This window comes from Pseudorasbora parva, chromosome 19 (assembly GCF_024679245.1).
Source record: "Pseudorasbora parva isolate DD20220531a chromosome 19, ASM2467924v1, whole genome shotgun sequence".
Lineage (NCBI taxonomy): Eukaryota > Metazoa > Chordata > Actinopteri > Cypriniformes > Gobionidae > Pseudorasbora > Pseudorasbora parva.
This window is the reverse complement of record NC_090190.1, coordinates 15548065-15570010: the sequence shown is the minus strand read 5'-3', so window position 1 is coordinate 15570010 and position 21946 is coordinate 15548065. Positions and strand designations below refer to the sequence as shown.

General features: G+C 37.8%; 2 protein-coding genes across 2 annotated transcripts; one reads left to right on the top strand and one right to left on the bottom strand.

Moving 5' to 3' along the window:
* Window positions 1–6903: 6903 nt before the first annotated feature.
* On the bottom strand, window positions 6904–17380 carry ube2ql1 (ubiquitin conjugating enzyme E2 QL1). Its single transcript, XM_067424810.1, has 2 exons — window positions 16092–17380; window positions 6904–10639 (listed from the first exon to the last, which is right to left on the bottom strand). Exons 1-2 carry the CDS (start codon window positions 16797–16799, stop codon window positions 10508–10510), a joined length of 840 nt encoding a protein of 279 aa, XP_067280911.1. The 5' UTR covers window positions 16800–17380; the 3' UTR covers window positions 6904–10507.
* A 293-nt stretch (window positions 17381–17673) lies between these two features.
* Window positions 17674–19765, top strand: med10 (mediator complex subunit 10). The gene is made up of 4 exons (XM_067424812.1): window positions 17674–18250; window positions 18435–18518; window positions 18752–18854; window positions 19317–19765. Exons 1-4 carry the CDS (start codon window positions 18129–18131, stop codon window positions 19410–19412), a joined length of 405 nt encoding a protein of 134 aa, XP_067280913.1. The 5' UTR covers window positions 17674–18128; the 3' UTR covers window positions 19413–19765.
* The last annotated feature ends 2181 nt before the right edge of the window (window positions 19766–21946 follow it).

Here is a 21946-nt window from a genome sequence, read left to right as displayed (position 1 = left end):
AGCAGTGATTACTCGGTGGGGGTCGCACAGATCTTCTGGTCTGCTTCTAGAATTTTTGGAAGGCTTAATATGAATATTAAAGAGCAGTGTGATTTGAAACATGCTGTGTTGCTCATAACGCCTCACCGACCGTGACACAGTCGTCATGGCCCAAAGGTCAGAAGGAAATAAGAATGGTGTCTGTCTTCTGGGATGTGCGGCAACACTGCAAACCAAATTAGCACCACCCAGCAGCATTCAAATGGAAATATACCTTCTCCTTTATCTCAGCCAACTGCTTGTCTGCTCTTGGAAGAAGTAACCTTCAGAGGGCTGGAAACTGTATTGTTTGCCACCTATCTGCTGTTTGCCGTCCAGCAGTGTTTGTTTACTGCGTTTTAAAGTGAATTTCGCTATCAAGTCTGGTCTGCATTGCGGTCTGGGAGTAGACCAGGGGGACTTTAATGCTGTATATGAAATGTTTTCTTTCATATCGATTATCTGTTCTCATTCAGAGTAAACAGTTTTAGCCTTTGAGGGGAAGCGGTATGCAGAATGGCTTTTTTTTTATCTATGTTTATCGTAAACGCATAGAGAAATGGTCTTTAAGGAATGGCTAGTGGGCAAGTTATTCAAAACATTTTGTTAGATAAGAAACAAACTCTTCTTTAGAGAAAAATAGTTAAGCCAAATAACACCCTTCAGATAAAGTAGGCAATTGAACATACTACATGTAGCTGACTACATTTAAAATAGGCATAAAATGAATCTGAGATAGTCTTAGCCGATGTAGGGTGGGACTTGGTTTTGTTCATTGGGATTTGTTTGGACTTGGTTTTGTTCATTGGGATTTGTCTGGATCGTTGTGGATTTCCTCACGCAAGTAAACACTTCATCAGAGAAGATATATGTCGTTGCAAGAGGGAGAAGAAGATATTTTGATTAAAGATTAAAGGGGCATGATGTGCACGGATACATCCTTTATAATAAATATTGCAATATTCCATATAAAAACAAAGAAACAAAGAAACAAAGATTTATCCATTTTGATTTCATGGTGACTTTAGAAGTACTTCATATTTCATGTGTGATATATTAAAAAATGTAAGCTTGAAATTCTTCAGGGATATAAACCATATATTTCCCTTTATTGTGTATGTTTGTTTGCTGAAGATTTTGTCCTCAAAGTTGATAGGAGCAGCTCTTGTGGGGTGTTCCCAGTCTGCAGTGGTCAATATCTATCAGTAGTGGTCCAAGGAAGAAACAGTGGTAAACCGGTAACAGGGTCATGGGCGGCCTAGGCTCATTTAATGCACGTGTGGAGCGAAGGCTGGCCCATGTGGTTCGATCAAACAGACAAGTTACTGTAGCTCAAATTGCTCAAGAAATGAATGCTGGTTCTGATAAAAAGGTGTCAAAATACACAGTGCATCGCAGTTTGTTGTGTATGGGGCTGCATAAACGCAGATCAGTCAGCGAGCGCGACACTGGGTGCGTTTACATGCACGTTCTTAAGCCGAATATGCCTAATAAGCCGACAATGAACAGTCATGTAAACGCGGTAACCCGTTTTCTTTTATCGGAGTAAGGTCATAAACGGTGTAAGCATAAATCGGCCGGGACAGGACGTTTTTTGCCTCTTACCTTGATTTTGCACTGTGTGAAAACGCATGAACCTGCTTTCTGTTGGCTTTTTGAAGTGCGCATGTGTCATAGGTGACAAAAACGCAAACTTAGAGTAGATTTAAATGCATCCAGACAGAGCAAGCTAGCGTTTTACATGAAATAAGGACATATATCACAAACACAGACTCTTTTAAGACCCAGAAAATTGTAAAGATGTGAAGTAGAGGTTCAGTCAAAACGCTGCATCTGTATCTTCATGTGGGATAATGAGCCATAAATCTTCCTCTGTGCACGCTTTATTTAAAATTACAACTGATGTAACATTTGAAAAACTCCGAGTCAGATACGGACATTATTATTTTTGACGTCACTACATGGAAATAACCCGGTTTATTAATAAAGTCATGTAAACACGGTTTCCTTGAATTGTGAGTATGGAGAAAACTGATTATTTCAATAAGCTGATTTTTAGAGTTATAAGCTTACTGGTGTGTATGTAAACGCACCCATTGATATGTACCACCTAAGCATTGTTGCAGACCATGTACAACCTTTTATGCATATTCATAGTATACCCTGGTGGCTGTGGCCACTTTCAGCAGGATAATGCGCCCTGCCACAAAGCAAAAATTCTTTAGGAATGGGTTGAGGAGCACAACAACGAGTTTAAGATGTTGACTTGGCCTCGAAATTCCCCAGATTTCAATCCAATTGAGCATCTGTGGGATGTGCTGAACAAACAAGTCCAATCCATGGAGGCCCCACCTCGCAACTTACAGGACTTAAAGGATCTGCTGCAAACATTTTGGTGCCAGATAACACAGCACACCTTCAAGTGTCTAGTGGAGTCCATGCCTCCACGGGTTAGGGCAGTTTTGGCAGCAAAAGCGGACCAACACAATATTAGGATAACAATATCAGCTCATAATGTTATGCCTGATCAGTGATTATCATAATGTACAATTTTCCCCCCACTACATTTATTTTGGGGTCCAGTTCGTTGAGATAGTTTTCACCTGGATATTTGATTGCAGTCAGATGATGCTAAGATTCATACATGTTGAAGATTTGCAGCATAAACATGCATGTGTAAAGATTTCAGTGTCATTTGGAGCAACGGCAACCCCGTCCAACCGATTGAGTCGGATGAAACATTTATGCTGGAGTTTCTCTGATTGATTCAAACGCAAGCAGCTAATCTTAATGATTCTGATTCCTTTGTTCATATGATTCGTTGAAAAGGATTGATTTATGAGTCAGACATTGCATGTTCTCATTCTAACTAGCCGACTGAGATGCAGTACGAACGTCTTTATTGCTCAAAATATTGTCAATAAAAATGTAACTTGGTAGTGTTTAATGCTACTCTGTTATGAAATAGCTTTGCTGAATCGCTAATGAAAAACTGCCACCTCACTACCGAGAAATGGATTGTGGACTATAACCAGGCTTCATTTGCAATATTCTGTCAAAACTAAAATAAATAAAGCATTATCCTGCTTATTTATTAAATTCAAGCATGCAGATATATTTCTTTTACATAAGACAGCACGCTAGCTTGTGACGAGACTCTCTATCTTTCGGGTATGCTTAGAACTGAGAAAACCTCTTTGTGCTCTGGGATCAATTAGAGGTGCTTTCAGCACAGACAGACGGTGACTGAGGCAGGCTCATGTGAGATGTGTGTTTTGTTTGGGTGAGAAATGTGTTCGGACATCATGACCTGCCCACACGTACTTATCAGTGTCCTTGTGAGCCCCAGGGTAAAGCATACAGGGGACGAGACCTGTCCTTCCTAGTCTTGCGTAGCCAGACCTTCAGACTGGTCTGGACTCCATACAGGGTTTCATTGGCCAAAGACCCCTCAGAGGCCATCTGACTGACATGTAAAGCAACCAATCACAGTTCGTCTTGTTCCGCATCATGTTTAGGTACATGAAAATGTAACAGCGATGTCCCTTTAATAACAGACTCTTGAGCGTATTTTAAAGAGTCTATGCCGCAAATTTTACATGCTTCACCTACTTTTGAAAATCCAGCGTTTAGTTGATCCTGATAAGCGCTCATTGTCACAGCTGTAAACACAATGGCTTGCTTCTACCATGAAGGGGTTTGGCATCACTGCATTTTTGTTTCCAGGCGGACCATTTAAGAACGTGACGCACATGTCCCCCCCCCCCCCCCCCCCGGAAATCCTGTAGAATTCAACCAGTCAGATGACGACTTCGGGACTTCTGAAGTTTGCCATGCACAGTGTTCAGCCTAAGGTCCGTGGGCTTGACTTCTGAGGCTGAGACTATGTCCTTCCTTTCTGTACAGACATAATAAGCAGCATCTCACTCTGAAGGGCAGAGCATGACCTTAAATGATTAAATTACATTCTTGAATTGGCCGTTGCCTGCTCTTTTTACTAACAGACCTGTGGAAGGGCCGTTCGCTCCTACAAATGACGTCCCCTTCCCGAAGTGCCCTTCAAGGGTGCAAAAAACATTGGAATTCGCCCACTGTTCCTGGTTTTTGCAACCTAATGGCTGTATTCCATCTAATCTGGGACTTAATTCCTAAGCTAATTCCAATGTACGTTTTTTAAGGAAATATAAGTGGTGCTGCCAGTGCCGCAGCTCCTACCACGCGCTGCGCGTAGGGCACCAAGTGCTGAGGGGGGCACCACGATACATTTCTTTCAGCACCCCCCCTCGTCAACAAATACGACGTGAACGCGACACCCGTGGGCACCATTAAAAATGATGCATAGGGCATAAAGACGGCCAGCGGCGGTACTGGGTGCTGCCCATGCAACACTTGCACAACTATGTTTCTGGGGCCCTCCAAAGAGCCCTCCTCCACCAAGTCTGTTATTTTGGTTTCTAAAAATGATTTGTGTCCCTCAATTGTATGTTCAAGCATTTTTATTGTTTAACCAAATAAGTAGGGGTGAATTCAGGTTGATTGAGAGACTTGTCCCAATTCACCTAAAACTGAAATCATTGCAGATTAAAGGCAAGAGCTTCTCTTTATGCCTTTCATAAACATGTCAGGATCATATATTTATGGAAGCTTGTTTCTGCCACATAATAATTTGTATAAATTGTGAATAAATTGTGACTTTGTTTGCCTTTTTTTTGGAAACTGCAAGTTTATACCTTATATAGGTATAAACTGCAAGTTTATACCTAACCCTAACCCTAACCCTAACCCTAACCCTAATTCTGACATTTCCTCCTTAAAATTCCAAGTGTATATCCCAAAAAATATTTCAAAATTTTAAGTTTTAAAGTCAGAAAAAAATGTTGTCGTGATTTTTTTTTTACATTCTCACTATAATATATATATATATATATATATATATATATATATATATATATATATATATATATATATATATATATATATACACTTTACTATTTGTAATGTTTTTGAAATAAGTTTCTTCTGCTCATCAAGCCTACATTTATTTGATCAAAAATACAGAATTTTTTTTAATATTGTGAGATATTATTACAATTTAAAATAACTACTTTTCAATTAATTATAGGCTACTTTAAATGATCATTTATTTCTGTGATGCAAAGCTGAATTTTCAGGATTATTCCTCCAGTCTTCAGTGTCACATGATCCTTCAGAAATCATTCTAATTTGAGGATTCATTTTTTAAAGTTGGAAACAGTTCTGCTGCTTAATATTTTTTTAATAACCTGTGATATATATATATATATATATATATATATATATATATATATATATATATATATATATATATATATATATATATATATATATATACACACACACACACACAAACAATACTTTGATGAATAAAAAGTAAAATAATAATAAATAAAGAAGCACATTTTTAAAAATAGAAATCTTTTGTAATAACAATACACACTACTGGTCAGTAATTTGGGGTCAGTAATTTTTTTCTTTATTTTTTTAAATAAATCAATAATTTTATTCAGCAAGGATGTGTTAAATTGATTAAAAAAATGGTAGTAAAGGTGATTTATATTATTTGAAAATGTTTTTATTTTGAATAAATGTTGTTCTTTTGAACCTTTTATTAATCAAATATATTAGGCAGCAGAACCATTTCCAGCACTCATAATAAATCAGAATATTAGAATGATTTCTGAAGGATCATGTGATAGACTGGATGTCACATGACACTGAAGACGTGAGTAACGATCCTGAAAATTCAGCTTTGCATCACAGAAATAAATGATAATTAAAAGTACAATAAATTGAAAAACAAATATTTTAAATTGTAATAACATATCACAATATTAAAAAAAATGTTCTGTATTTTTGATCAAATAAATGCAGGCTTAATGAGCAGAAGAAACTTCTTTCAAAAACATTACAAATAGTAATGTGTCCAAACTTTTTGCCTGGACTGTATATATATATATATATCTTAATATACCATATATAATGTAGTATTATAAAACACAGTTGTAGTCCTAATTTCTGGTTGGTCGACACAGCAGCTAGGAACTGGGCTACTGGTAAATGTATCACTGTGCAGACCCCATAGCAGATCATTATTTTTGTTGCAAACCAATGAGCTGTTTTGCCAGGGCTTTTTTTAACATAAACATATAAATGGACAGTTGTTATATCACAATATTATTACTGTGAAAACAAATGAGTGTAATTCTAGAAATGTACATATGGTTTTAATGAGGGGTAATGTGGACTAGTACACACTGCACCAGTTTCTGGTTAGAAGATGGTGTTATCATTCACCGTCATGGGTGATTTGATATCTTCGAACCCACTGGGCAGATCAAAACCGCATGTTCCTAACCACAGTGACTGCAGAGATCCTAGAGAGCAAGGAAGACAAACACAAAATTGTTCCAGGGTGGAATCAGCCTACAGCCTTTATTGCACATTCCTGTTTGGTTTTGCTCTGACCACATCCTGGCATGATGTTTATGCAGTGCAGAAAACACATTGTCTTGTAGTTTTACCTTTCACCCTGTGAAAGCCTGAGATCACTACATATACCAGACTCCTTTCAATTCAGGTACATATATTATATATTTTTTTCATTTATTTTTCTTTCTCTTTTTATCATCAGTGACAATGCCTGCAACATGCTTCAAAATCTTCATTTTGGCAAACTACAAATAAATTAAAACACATTCATAGAACACAATTTGACATTTAAGGACATTAATAAAGAAAATTAGGACAAACTGAACAAACGGGGAAAAAATACAAAGAAGCGGCTTCGGCTCTTTTTCATTACTTTCTTGCTTTTTTTGAAAAAAAAAGAAAAGAAAAAGAAAACAAGTTAGCTAGCTAACAATCACAGACCACATGCAGATATAATACAACAGAATCATCTCACTCGTTTGGACGATTAACTGTTAGTTAGTTTCTGCAAACTACTGATCTAAACTATATCACAAAATTATGCTTTAAACCGGAAAACATCCAATTTCGCGATATTTTTGACTGGTTATAGTAAGTCCTTGGTATAGTATCTCCTCTCGCTAAATAGGATAACACACAACCACTTCTCAATAATGTCCAAACAGAGTCTGGAGAAGACCAAATGCACTTCAGTAGTGATAAGAGATACCATCTGCAACTAGACACAGAAATCTGCAATAAGCCACCCACGAGGGTTTATGCATGTTTTTACAATCACTGCAGTGATACGAACATGAATAATAGGTTGTCCAGTGATCGGCACGTTTTTAATTTCGATGACCAGGATAAAATGATCATTGTATGCAGCAAAATGTAGTGCTTTCCACCGGAGTGAAGCACTGGACGCTCCCCATTCTTCGTATTGGATAACCTTAATATCAATAACACAAAAAAGCTACTAGACAGAAATAAATATCAGTAACGGATCATCAGTGTTGTTTCGCCTCCATCCTTCTTCAGGGCATCAGCTTTTGCCGTTTTATCATTTATACATCAGTGTCTTCGTCCTTTTAAAAATGAATTAGCAGCTTCTCATCTGACATTTGAAATCGTCAGTAGTAGCAGAGAGTCTTTCTACTGAGAGCACAGCAGTTACACACAGGAAAACACAGAAGGAAATGGTGACAATGTACATTAAGCATTTGGCACATGCTGTTTCCATGTCTGGAAAAGACTACCCTCAAAATATCATATGAAACAGCATCTCACAACAAGGAAATACGATTTTTCCGACCTTGAAGCATCTTTTTAAGGGAATATTTTTCACCCAAAAACGTCAACTCATCGTTTACACACCCTAAGGCCATTCCAAACCAGTATGATGGACATTCTTCTGTGGTACATAAAAGGAGACATTTTAAAGAATGTAATGGTTGTTCTTTATATACGGTCATTCTATTTTATGGTTGTCCTCCATTTTGGATATGGATTGGGGCTGTCAAGCTCCAAAAGAGACAAGAAAATGCACCATAAAATATAATAATATTGGTCAACAACAGTTGTGTACGCTATATTTTAGTCTTCTGAAACCATGATAGCTTTGGGTGAACAACAAAACCCAAAATCCCACAATAAGTGGACTCCTCTTTAATCTTTACCAAAATTTAGGCCTTTACATAAAAGTATTGCATGGCTTTCGAAATGCTATTTTCAAGGTCGACAATTTAATGGAAAAGAGCAGCTAGTAAACACTTTTCCTTTAGTGTTTCACTAAAGAAAGAACATTGTATAGGTTTGAAACAACATGAAAGTGAGAAAATGACAGATTTTTCATTTCTGGGTGAATTACTCCTTTAATACACCCAATATGTCACCCATGATTTCGCCTTCTCGACTATTGTGTCATTTGTATTTCACACACTGTGTGGAGGGCGCCATGGCTAGGGAGGGGTCTAAAATCAACAAAGCTCTTCTACATCTCATCACTCACAAGATGCAGTCTGAGCTGTTCCGGATTCACGCTGACATTTGAAGGAGAAGTCAATAAACATCAAGGCGCCGAGCTGCAGCTCCCTCGGAGCATCAATCAGGCAACTAAACGAGCCGCCCTCGTTCCTCAAGGTTTCTGAACAAAGGAGTCATCCCTTCAGCGTCTCTCTCTCTCTCCACCTCTGTCCTTCTTCATCTGGCTCTTGTCAATAGTGGCGGCACCAGCTATCAGAGTCCAGGTTTGAAGTCATAACAGATGTGTGCGTTGATTTACGCTGTTTAAGTGCGAAGAGAACTTATATCCCGGGCTCAGTGGGCTGTCGGCCATTTTGTCCTGTTTACTGTTGTTCTGGTCTCTAGTATTGATCAAGTACACAGCACAGTGATGCAGAGTCAGTGCAAGGCGGAGGAATCGGGCCCACAACCATGAGCGTATCGATCGATGAGCCAAAATAGTACAAGCGAATCAGCGAAATTAATGTTTGATCGTGTTCGGGGCATCAGCTGTGGCATCGGCATGTGAAGGTGCCAAGTTACAGCGATATCCTTATGTTGTCGCTCACAACGGGTCGGGTCCGCTCAGTCGGCATTGTCCTGTCGCTCGGTACTCCATGGGGACAGATGCCACGATGAACACTCGACATCTCATGTGCAAACATCACCATGTCTGTCACATGCCTCTCTCTTTCTCTCGCCAATACTAGGATCCCATTGGGACGTCGACATTCGTTAATGCCATCTGGTATCTAAATCATCAGAATTAAGAGCTTTTGGTCTTCTCCAAAACAAACAATAGATTGACCAACAGAGGTGGTTCACTTTTTTTTTCTTTGACCTCTGCATAAGCAACGAAGGCTTTGTTCACACTGCGAATCTATCCGATTTTTTCAAATCCGATCTTTAGGTCTGACAGTCTGTCATTTTGGAAGTGATGAAATCTGGTGTTTGTTCAGACTATGTTGTCCATATTCGGTGCATCTACATTGGTTGCCATTGTAGTGTTGTAAGCATTAGCATGACGCCAGGCTTCCTCATATACCAACCGAGAGCAGCTGTCAATTTAGCCTCTGCTCATGTCTATCATGACACCTCGTGACAGTGCTGGACTCATTTTTACGCATTCATACAAACTGTTTTCAAAACTCATGCACTCATTCACTATTCATAACAGTGAGAGTCACATAGTTTACTATATAAGGAAAAAGTGAGCGAAAACGATCTATTAAGATCTTAAATTTGATGGAATTTCAAACCACATAAGTACGTGAACACATATGGGTTTTTAAAACTGGGTTGCATGTCATTTTCTGTTCGGAATAAAAAAAAACAGAATTTGAGTTGGATTTAAAAATCAGATATTTGCTGCCTGTCTGAACAAAGCCCCAGAGTATTTTTTCTCCATTGGAAATCAATGACCATCTACGCAACACAGTGATGTCTAAATTTTGCCACGCGTACAGAGGAAAAGAAAGAGCACAGCTCTACATAAATTACAATCATCATGTTGCATCCAACCGTGAAAAACAGCACAGCCGATGAGGAGGAAACCAGAAAAACTGAACCTCAAATATAGTGTAATGATCTGCTTATCTATTAAGTGTTAACAAAGTCATTTGCATGTAAATGAGGGCAAGTCTGATGCTGTTCAGTGCAATGCATTGTCAGCTATAAAAGGAAAGAGGGATGGATGGCGAAGAAAAGAAGCAAAACAGACAGATAGACAAGGATATAGAGTGAGGATGTGGGTGCACATTTAACTTTGCTTGGAGACTCAATCATATCCAGAGTCCTTAGCTGTATGTAGCTGCAGTGACGCGCACTCATGAGTAATTGTGATGTCGCAGCGAGTGTTCGGTCCATGGCACCTCGATGAAGAAGAGTGAAGGACGGTGTGATGGTGAATGTGCCACGTTGATGTGTAAGATATGATGCGCTAGCTTTTGTTTTTTTTTCATAGTTAAGTTTGATGATGAAAAAGAAGAAAACCCAACTGAAAAAAGCCATGTCGGGATCGCTGTCGAAGATGCTGACATCAGCCGTCGGACACGGGAGGGGACACCCAGCCATACTTCTCGTGGGTCTTGACGAGGCTCTTGAAGGTCGCCTCAGCTTCCTTGCGACTAAAGGCCTTCTTAGACTTGCCTGCTTTCCTGCAGATACGACCCTAAAGAGAAAACACAGCATTTGGAGAAATCAAGATTTTCTTCCTTCAAAAAACTAACAAACAAGTGAAACATACTGAATTTGATACTGATCTTCAAAGGGAATAATCGAAATGCAACTGTTGGATTATGTTGAAAATGACATTCAAAAATTAAATATAAATACTAAAAATAATATTTTAATACTTCATATCAGTGTACATATTGCTAAAATATACAACACATTTATTATGAATACAGTACAAATTATGTAATAAGCTACATACATTTATAAATATAAACATGCAATAAAACAAAATATGTTTTTAGAGTTGGATACAAATTGTTAAAAATATAAAATGTTATTTAAATTTAATTGAATTACTTCTTAATCATATCAGTGAATAACAATGCTGAACATATACAAAAATTGATCTCTGAAGTTTAGATACATAATAGTAATTGCATGTTCATATAAAAAAAAAAAAAAAAAAAAAAAAAATATATATATATATATATATATATATATATATATATATATATATATATATATATATACATATATATACATATATGAACATGTGAACATGCAATAGTAATTGTATCTAAACTTCAGAGATCAACTTTGCAATGAAGATTATATTACAGCAGTAATACTTTTTTTAAAATAAATTAGTGGATATTATTCAATATTTTTAAATATTTGTTTGATTTTGTGTTTATGAAGATATTGAGATTCTTGAGCACACCTAAACATACGTACCTCTTTATGGAAATAACATTACATTTATTTCCATCAAGAGGTGCAACAATTTTTGGGCAATATCTTGTACTGACAATGCAAGAGCCGTGAACTCTGTAAAGTCTACTCCTGCACATCCCAAAGACTTTCAATGAATTTAAGGTCTGGACTCAGATGTGCCGATTCATGTGTGAAAATGATTCTTCATTGCTCCCTCCCAATCATTCTGTCACAATTTTGAGCCTGATGAATCTTGGCTTTGACATCCTGGAATATGGCCATACGTCTTCCTACATGGTCGTTTAAAAAAATGAAAAGCACACTCCATCAATTAGGATAAAAAGAAATGTTCCCAAACATATAACATGCTAGAAACATAATAATCACTGCAGTGAGGATTCAGACATTGCCTATTTAAATCCAAACAGCAGATTTTTTTTTTTTTTTTTGGGAGTACTTCAAGAGATGTGACGCAGAAAAGCATCATACTTCACCATCCTATTGACTTAAACACAATCCAGTATGGAGTGTGTGTCCAAGAGAAAAATTACACATGATCAGTAGCCTAATCATAATGTATTGTGATATTGCAGCCTACACAACATTAACTTGAAAGTTTCAAATATAATTTAGGACAACAATTCAACAATTCAAAGGTGAAGTGTAATTTCATTATGTTACGTTTCTATGCCAGTTTAATATGCAAATAACTACAAGTAAGACATTCATACATCCTATAGAGTGTAAATCCTGTGGTCCTTTCCGAACGTTGAGCAGATAAGCATATCATAACTGTAGTTTAACCAATGCTAAGTTTGGAGCTAAATTAGTCATTTCTAATTGCACTCATCATGTGATGTGCAACGAAAATGTAGCCATAAAACTGACTCAACCCATTGATTATGATCAAGCTTATGAATGAATCAGTTAGTCCCAAAATAAGCCATTTGAGGTCTGCTATAAAGAATCAAAGAAGCTTGAATCAGATCAGTATATTCTATCAAAATTAACCTTTATGAAATCAAAGTTGATGTAAATATGTAGGTATTTGTAGTCTGATGCCAGATTTATTTACCTGTCTTTATATATTACGTAACTGACCTACAGAAGCAGATGTGTGAACGACAGTTGTGATTAAATGGTCCTGGTGCTCCATTTTCAGAGGTTTTCCCATTTTCAATTTCAAAGCCGACTGCTCTGTGCTTTGAAGACACAGTAAATCAAGAGGCTGTGCTTGATAAAACCTCAGGCTGAATTATTTAAACGAGCTTCAAGAGCATTTTAACACCAGGTTCAGCCATTTTGATCACTGGTAAAGGATAATGGGAATATAAATGATGCAATGGTGCATTCATGATTGCGGCATCCCACAGTAAAACATCCAGCTCTCATAGTATGACATTCCTCCCTGAACTGAAGTGATCATTTCAAAGTATATATATATAAAAAAAGAGTTTTTTAATGCTGCACAGGACAAAGAAATGTGATAACCCTTATTTCTGAAGATGTCTGCCTGTTTGTAACTGTATAACTCTTGTAAAGGAGACAGACAGACAGACACAGACAGATAGACAGATAGACAGATAGACAGACAGACAGACAGACAGACAGATAGATAGATAGATAGATAGATAGATAGATAGATAGATAGATAGATAGATAGATAGATAGATAGATTGCACAATAAGACAGGTACTCTAAGACTCTGCCAATGTGTTATGGTCTGGAAAAACTTTTTAGTTTTTTTTTAGCAAGAAATTATTTTATAATGGCATAAACATTTTAAAAAAGCTAAACACTGTCTACACCGGGCGAGACCACGACGCATCACATGATGCCGCAACACCTAGAAGCTGTCTGCTACACTAGACACGACAAACCAACCGTTGCAAATCCATTCGTCCTTCCTATGACAAATTTCGCGAGTGCTCGGATTACGTCATAAATAGAACGAGGCATTAGATTACTGTCGGGATTTGTCGTGTTGCGTCACACCGCATCCAGTGTAGACAACATCATTGATTCTAATGGGTTATATTGTCTTTTGTCATGTCACATCGTGCTGCTCATGTCCAGTGTTGACATAATGAAAGTGTAAAACTGTACAGGCGGAACAAATGCCATCTTTAAAAAAAATTATTAAGACCAAATAGTAAATTGTTTTTTTTAAAGGAATAGTTCAGCCAAAAAATATTTACTCACACTGTTCAAACTCCATTTATTTTTCTTCTTCTGTGTAACACAAAATGGCAGAATGTACTTCCCAACAAAATTTGACATCTAAGCTGCTCTAAACTCCAATTTTTTTTCCACTGAAAACAGTGACCATTTTATTTTCATTCTGGGGTGAACTCCTTTAAGGCCAGTTGAAGGATTAGGTTCTGCATGCAAAACAACAATAACACCACTACAGGCTATGCATGAGATCTTACAGACCCAGCAGCATCCACTAAATGAGCAAAAAGGATGTGGTTTCAGATGCCCCTGGACTAAGGTCAGTCTAGTGCCAGTGCTGATGTAAGACAGCAGGGACAGTGAGACAGAAATAGCCAGCTCTTCCCTCAGGCTCTATCAGTCAGGATGAGATCTAATGGCCCAGAAGTAACCGCCTGTGCTCAATCGAGAAGAGGCTGCCCTATCCCCGCAGAAAAGCCTGTGATTTTTGGATTAAAAGGAGCCATTGGAGCCTTAATTAAGCTTTATTGTGTTTACGGTCTCTCTTGGAAATCACTTCTCTCACGCTTGAAAGGCAATGGTGGAGAGCGCTAGGGAGGGAAGCGAAAATGCGTGCTGTCGTGCCGATGTTAATCCAGGTTATTTGCATCAGCGTTTTCGCTGCAGCATGCTAACAGCATCACCAACGTCTCCCTGCGCTATTTTTGTTTGGTGTGTATAGAGTGCAAGGCAGTACCCGTGTGAAATGCCTGATGGGTAATCCTGTGAATGGAGATCAGTCAATGGTCGCTTTCGGCCTCTGTGCACTCTGGGACAACACAGACGTTAGGGATTATGTAACCAGCATGTGCCAGATAAGGGTAAACAGAGTTGCTCTTTGCATCATAACATCACATGAAGCGTACACCTGTTTGATGCTGCTTACAATAATTTGTCAAAAAGGAAGTTGTCTGTAAATTTAACAAGGCAGAGCAGGGATATTGTTGTTGATCGCTTAAAGTAAGGCAGAATATAGTCTTGGAGACACATGACAGGTCTTTTAATTTTCAATCTATAACATATTGTTCAATGCATTAAGAAGTACAGTGTAAAAAAAAAATGTATGCATTGTATCAATTTGATGTTATGAGCTGTAAATTATTCTGATTTAGAAAGCCTTAAAACTCACAAATGAGTTTTGGTGTGCAAAAGAAGAACGACAAAAAAAACGTAACATTTAAATGACTGTCAAAAAACATATCCGTGAGTTAGAAGTGAATGAATGAAAGATTCTGGGGGAAATTATTCAATTCAATTCCAAATTATTATTTCCAAAGGCAATGAACTATGTATTCTCTGCAGCAAAAGACAAAATGTGGCCTGTCCTTTCCTTTTATAATACAATAGCTGCATGTTAATTGGGAGTCTGTTGTGTCAGTGGCAGCTAAAATGGTAATTACCCTTGAGTGCTTTGGGGAAAATGGTTATCTAGTCACCGCTGCATCAGACTCATCATGAATTTGGAATTTTAGAGCTCTTGACAGGTTAACGTAAGGGTAGATGAACAGGTCTTTCCTCTCAGATTTACAGCAGAGGGTTAATGGCCAGTCTCAAGCTTCATTATGGATTCTCATCCATTTTGATGACCAACGCTGGTCTTTGCAATCATCCTTAGAACAAGACTATCTAATGACCGATGTGATCTATCTATAGAGCCCATCTAATCACATTACTAGTTAAGATGCAGGCTACGCTTTTAAGAAAAATAGTCAGAAATATCACCAGATTATGATTCTGTTGGCAAAATCATTTTTGGTGCAAAATAACCTTTACTTTGCAGATAATATATGGTTATAAACTGAGGATATATTATATATATATTTATTTAAAATCCAGGTGTAGGTAAGATGTAGCATTTGAAATGTAGTAGAAAATACCTTACAAAGAGAAAACCAATATTTTGGTTACACTTCAGCCTACACTATTACAAATAAAAGTGCCCTAAATGGGTTTTATAGCCTGATGACATAACCCTGACATTTTTTAAGTTCCTACAGTGCAATGTGATAATCTTTTTATGGTAGACTACTTCAGAAAATCTCCAATATACCATATACAGCCAAATTAAGTACCATATAAAAAGAGAGCCAAAACGGTTCTTGATAACAATGGTTATTTGCTGAAGATATAGCCTAATTAATAAAATAAATACAATTCTGCCTCATGTTGTTCCAAACTGATGTGACGTTTTTCTTCTCAGCTTCAGTCACCATTTACTTTAATATTATGGCAATAAATAACCTTTATTTACACGACTGATGTATGGAAAAAGATGCAATGAAAGTGAATGAAGACTGCGTTCTTCTTTTATGTAGGAATAAAACCATACTGGGCTTGAACGACATGAAGGCATGTTTTGTTCTGTGTTACATTCACACGCGATATATGTAACAACGCACTGCATGGACGTTGCATGTTTCACGCTTTTCACCTGAGCGCCAATGCCAAAATGGAGGATGGCTTCAAGAAACATTAGATGAGAAGAAATCAACGCTGCTATGGCAATAACCGATCCTCACCTGTCCTTTCACCAGACTGGCAGCGAACTGCCTCATCACGGCCTCGACGGTGTACGCGCTCGACCAGCCGCGGGGCGTTAATAACTCCATGCAGATCGCGCCGCCGTCCAGCACGTATCCGTTCTCCAGCCGCGGCGTTAGGACGCGCATGAACGGCGGAGAGAAGGGGAAATTGTCGGGGAAGGTGACATTCAGCAGTATGTACTCGGTGTTGGTCTCCTTCATGTCCTGCCACAGCGCGGAGTCCTTGTCCACTTGGTGCAGCTTGACATTCCAGTCAAACAGGTTATCGTCCGCCAGCTCCACCGTTATGAAGTTGTCGCCGAGCCGCCGGATTTCCTGCAGCTCCTTCATCAGCCTCCGCGTCCGCACCTGGGTGCAGTGCTGTCGGTTCGCCGCCGGCGGGGGCATCACGGAGCCGCTCGTCGGCTTGCTGCCTGCCGTTTGCTGCTTCTCTTTCGTGTCCTTGCTTGGTTTGTCCTGTTTAACGACTGGCTTGTCCTTGCCGGACACGTCGAAGCGCCTGGCTTTGATTTCTGGCGTGCTGAGGATGTTGTTGGTCTCGTTGCTGGTGTTGCAGTGTTTCGTGTTGTTGTTTTTCTGGTTGCCTTTAGTCCCTTTCAATGAGCCCTGGTGGTGATGCTTCGGGTCCTCCGTGTCTCGGTCGTGCAGTCGAATGAGCCCGATTTTTCGCAAAAGAGTAGCCATTGTGATGGTTCGCCGTTCGAGGAGAGTGTAATGGAGCTCGGTAAAAAGACGCCCGCAAAGCAGCTCTCCCTCAATGCATCATTTCCCCCCGCGAGTGCACTGAAACACAAGAGCGCTCATTTAATACGCATTCCTAGTCCTATAATTCCCTATGAGTCTGCACACCCGCGGCTACTGCAGGAGGCGCGATAACGTCGCTAGAAAATGAACCGATAATCTGGCGCACACATGCGAGAATTAGAATAGCGGGAGCGGAGCACCTCAGGTCGGTTGGCTTCCGCTGTACCTGGACGGAATGAGTAATCAAGGGTCCTGCACGAGTTATTTTTTTCTTCACACCAGTATTCCAACAAATCCCGCCCTTGACCTGATCACGGTTTGCTGGAGTTGCCACAGCTTTGTGATTGACCTCTAAACTGTCCAATCACAGGCCGGCAGTAGCTGCGGGAGCTCATATTAGCCAATCCTGACATTGGACGCGGAACTTGTCTAGATGCTGGTGGATGAAATAACGCGTTGCTCGAGATCTGTATATTTACGCTTTTATTGTTTGCACGTTTTTCTGTTACACTATTTATATTCGGCGTATTGTGCATTTGTTTATTATCAATCTTCGTATTTTAATATTTTATTTTTTTATTATAAAATTCTACTCGTCTTGTATTTTAAATGTTTCATGCTTTGCATGTGTGTTGGGCACAAAACATCTCATAAACCATATTTAGCTTGCATTGTACATGGGCATTTTTTGTTTCCTCTTTGTCTTTTTTTACAGTCGTAACGTATAAGATGCTATCAGCATTAATAAAACATATAAATAATTAATGCGTCTTTGTCCTAATGTTTGGGTTGGGAAGAGGTCGACCTTATGATTCACCAGCTTCCAATGAATCAATACACAAACTCTCACTTAAAGCTCGCATTGAAAATGTTATTGCAACAGTAATTGAATAGTTTGTGTTTGAACGAGCTAATGCATTATATGTAATCCATATGTTGTTTCTTAATCATATTTAGCGTAATATAGTCAAACTGGTCAATTAAACGGGTTTAGAGTAAATCAAAATATTTCAGAATTATATTTTATGGAAAGTTTTTTCAACGGTGACTTTGCAGCAATTTGAAACGCTTTACAGCCCAACCAAGGATTCTGTTACCAGGGAAACAGTCCATTCTCACACGCTTATTGGTTGAAACGCAGCCGGAAAGCAGTTCGCTGTCATGGAAGCTACGTTGTGTGAACAGATGTCCGTCTTTTGTCGATAATTCTATAGGTTTATCTTGATTAAATTAATCGCACGCTTACTTTTATGTAAAATACAGCACGCCATGGCCGAAAAGTTTGATAATCTCGAGGAGCACCTCGAGAAATTCGTCGAAAACATACGACAGCTTGGAATTATTGTCAGCGATTTTCAGCCCAGCAGTCAAACAGGACTCAACCAGAAACTGTGAGTTGTAATCTTTTTATTTTAACACGAATCCAAAACATTATGTTGGTTTGAACAAACAGTATCTAGAAAATATTAACAATGCTTGCGCAGCGCTGTAAGCTTTCTTGGCTCATTGTCTCTAATGTTGCCTCATTCAGTCACGAGTAAAGCCTAAAAATTATTAGGTTATTTATTTTCTCAGGAATTTTATGATCACAGGACTGCAGGACATTGAGAAATGCCGACAGCAGCTTCATGATATCAACGTACCGTTGGAAGTGTTTGAGTGAGTATTACTTTTCATAATGGAGATAAATTACATTGAGAATATTACTTGAATCTTCTTGAAAAAAAAAAGTTAATTGATTTGTTTTTAAATTATATTACCCTTCTTTTACTCTCATTCCTTCTGTGTACCAATTCAATGACGTGTTATATTTAAGAAAGATAAGATACCACATCTGCATAAAATCATGAATTTCTATGATTGGTTATTGATGTTGTTCTCTGTGCCTACAGGTATATTGATCAGGGTCGTAACCCTCAACTCTACACCAAGGAGTGCTTAGAGAGAGCTTTGGCTAAAAATGAGCAGGTCAAAGGAAAGATTGACACCTTGACTGTAAGTATTGGTCTGATGAATTGGTCCACAATGAATTCATAATTTGGGAGTGCCAGCAGGTTATTTGTTATATAAGGACATAAGTATTTTATAATTATGCTCCCTCTCCTGCTTATAGTTATCATCATTATAGTCGTCATTCTTGTTCTGAACAGGCCTTCTTTCTTTTCATTTCCTTTTATCAGTGTTAGCTGGCTGAATATATATATATATATATATATATATATATATATATATATATATATATATATATATATATATATATATATATATATATAATATATTCATATTATTTTATAATGATCTTATAGTTTTAAAGTAATATATGTCCTTGGAGAGTGTGTATAGGTACATTTGAAACAGTTCAGCTTTATCCTTTCTGCTGTAGTTGGATGATTTCCTGGTATGGCACTTCACCTTAGCCATCTTATATTTTGTGGTTTATTTTTTTATTTTTTTCAGAAATTTAAAAGCCTCCTGATTTCTGAGCTGGGGAAGGTTTTTCCTGAAGAGATGGCTAAATATAAGGCCATTCATGGAGATGACCCTCCTTCATGATTTGCCAGTGCCACAACACTTCAAAAGCAAGATGTACATATGTTGATATAAATATAACATGTTTTTTAAGGTTTAATTCATCTAATATGCAAATTTTTTACAGCTTTTTCATCTTTGTATTTCCCTTTGTAATTCACAAGTACACTAATTGAAAACAGAGGGATATTTTGTAATATCCTTGAAACAGTGAAAAGCTTTCCCCCCCCATACATTGTAATTTTTGCAGCATAATTTTTTATTTTTCCTTGAATAAATGATTATTTTGTGTAATCACAACAACCAGTCTTTTTGGTTATAGCAATCACGTTGTTTTTTATATGAATGTATAAACGTATCAATCCGGTATTAATTCGGTTGCATTGTTTCCATTGGTCTCATTTTACTTTCTTACATGCTCTCTTTTGCCATGCGTGTAATCTCACACTACTTGTCTGGTGTCATTTTAATGGAATTGATTCGTATGTGTCCTCCTTTAACCACATGACATTTTCTGCATCTGAATTCGCCTACTTATACTACACCCTAAAACTATGTAAGATTTGGGATGTGCTACTTTGTCATAACTGTCTTAAATGGACAGCTCTGCCACTGTAAATTGCCCTGTAAGTCATCTTGTCACATTTAAAATAATCCACATTCAATTTTATTTAATTACTGTTTTGGTGAGAAATGTAGTAGCATGTTGACCTGCCAGTTCATGGGCAGAGCAATTTCCATTAAGATGTATTTACATCTTAAGTTAATGAGCAAAAGTATTTTTACAACATATTTTTCACAAAAGATGAAATATGTGGATAACTTTGAATAATACATATTTCGTCTGGTTATATACTGATTATTAATCACACTAATCTCTAACAAAACCTCTACTTAACCGCATTGTTCAACGCGCAGTGGGTTGTGAGCAATATTAACCATTAAGAGAGTGCATGAATCTGCAATTTGGATTCTAAATGGAAAAAGCAGACCATTTAGGTATACTCATTCAAGTTCAGGTTCGGTTTATTTCTAAAGCACATTTAAAAAAAACTAAAAACGCCACAGGCTGACCAAAGTGCTGTACAACATTAAACATAAGAGAACACATAAATTAAACAAAAAAAGAACCAGACAAAGCTACATATTAAAAGTCAAAGAAAACAGATGAGTTTTAAGATTTTGAACTCTGATAAAGTGGAAGCCATTCTAATATGATAAGGAACATTGTTCCAAAGAGTGGGGCCAGGTACTTCAAAGGCTCCATCTTCCCTTGTCTTTAGTCAGGTTCTTTGGACCTGAAGGAGGAATTTGCCATCCGATCTAAATCCTCTTGCATGAGTGTAGGGATGGAGTGGGTTTGTCAAGTAAGAAGGTGCTAGATTATTTAAAGATTTATAGACAAGTAGTAAGATATAATACTCAATTCTAGATGAGTAGGCAGCCAATGTAGGGATCTCAAGAGGCATGATATATATATTTTTTTACTCCTTTCAGAACTCTCGCTGCTGCATTTCAAACTACTTGTAGCTGAGAAATCTGGGTCTTTGAAATACTGTAATAGAGGGAGTTGCAGCAGTCCAGCCGAGATGTAATGAAGCTATAGACAGCAACCTATTAAGATCCCTTAGCATGAAATTTGATTTTAGAAAGAGAGCGACAATAGAAAAAACTTGAGCCAATAACAGTGCTGATTTATCAAATTTCAAGCAGTTGTCAAGTTTTTACACCCTGAATCCACACTTAAAGGAATTTAAGGACCCAAGATCAAATTGATTTTGTGTATAGCATCAAAGGGCCTGAAGACAATAACTTCTGTTGTATCGGTGTTCAGAAAAAGGATATTTTTGGTAAGCCATGGTTTGATATCATCCAGGCGTGCTGATAGAGAACTGAGAGCACCCTTGTTTTTCCCAATCGCGGGTAGATTTGCATATCATCGGTAAAACAGTGGAAGGAAAAAAGTACTCATTCACATACAATTTGAGACACTATTTCAAATTTTGAATACTATTTAGGAAGGATAGTATGCGAGTAGGCATGCAGCAATTCTTCATGAGCCACAAGCTTACAGTGAGACTTTACCTTAGATGACAGTTTAAGGACACCCTATCCTGTGATGACAAATCCGAGGCGTTCTTTATGAATGTCTCATTCCGAACAGTAAAAGATAGGTCATTATCATGGTAAAGCTTTGTACTTCATGGGCAACAAAGATTGCAGATTTAAAAGTGTCTGAAATACCTTTGGTCCAAACGGTGGTGGTTTTGTAACTCCTTTGTAAGGCTTAAAGTCTTTCAAGACTGTTCAAACTCTGAACATCTGCCGTATGATTAGTCATTCCTCTTCACAAAAGGACTCTCTAAAGGCTTTTAGCCAATGTTTGGACTGGGCTACTAGTGGACGGCATACTACACAGTATGCACTGCCTATTTAAAAAAGGAACATAAATGAATAATGCACTGTTTGCAACAATACAATGTGTAGCAGACTAACTTTACAACTTTAACAGCTCAAACTGTTTGCATTTCTAATCCTATTCCGTGTAGAGTCGTAGA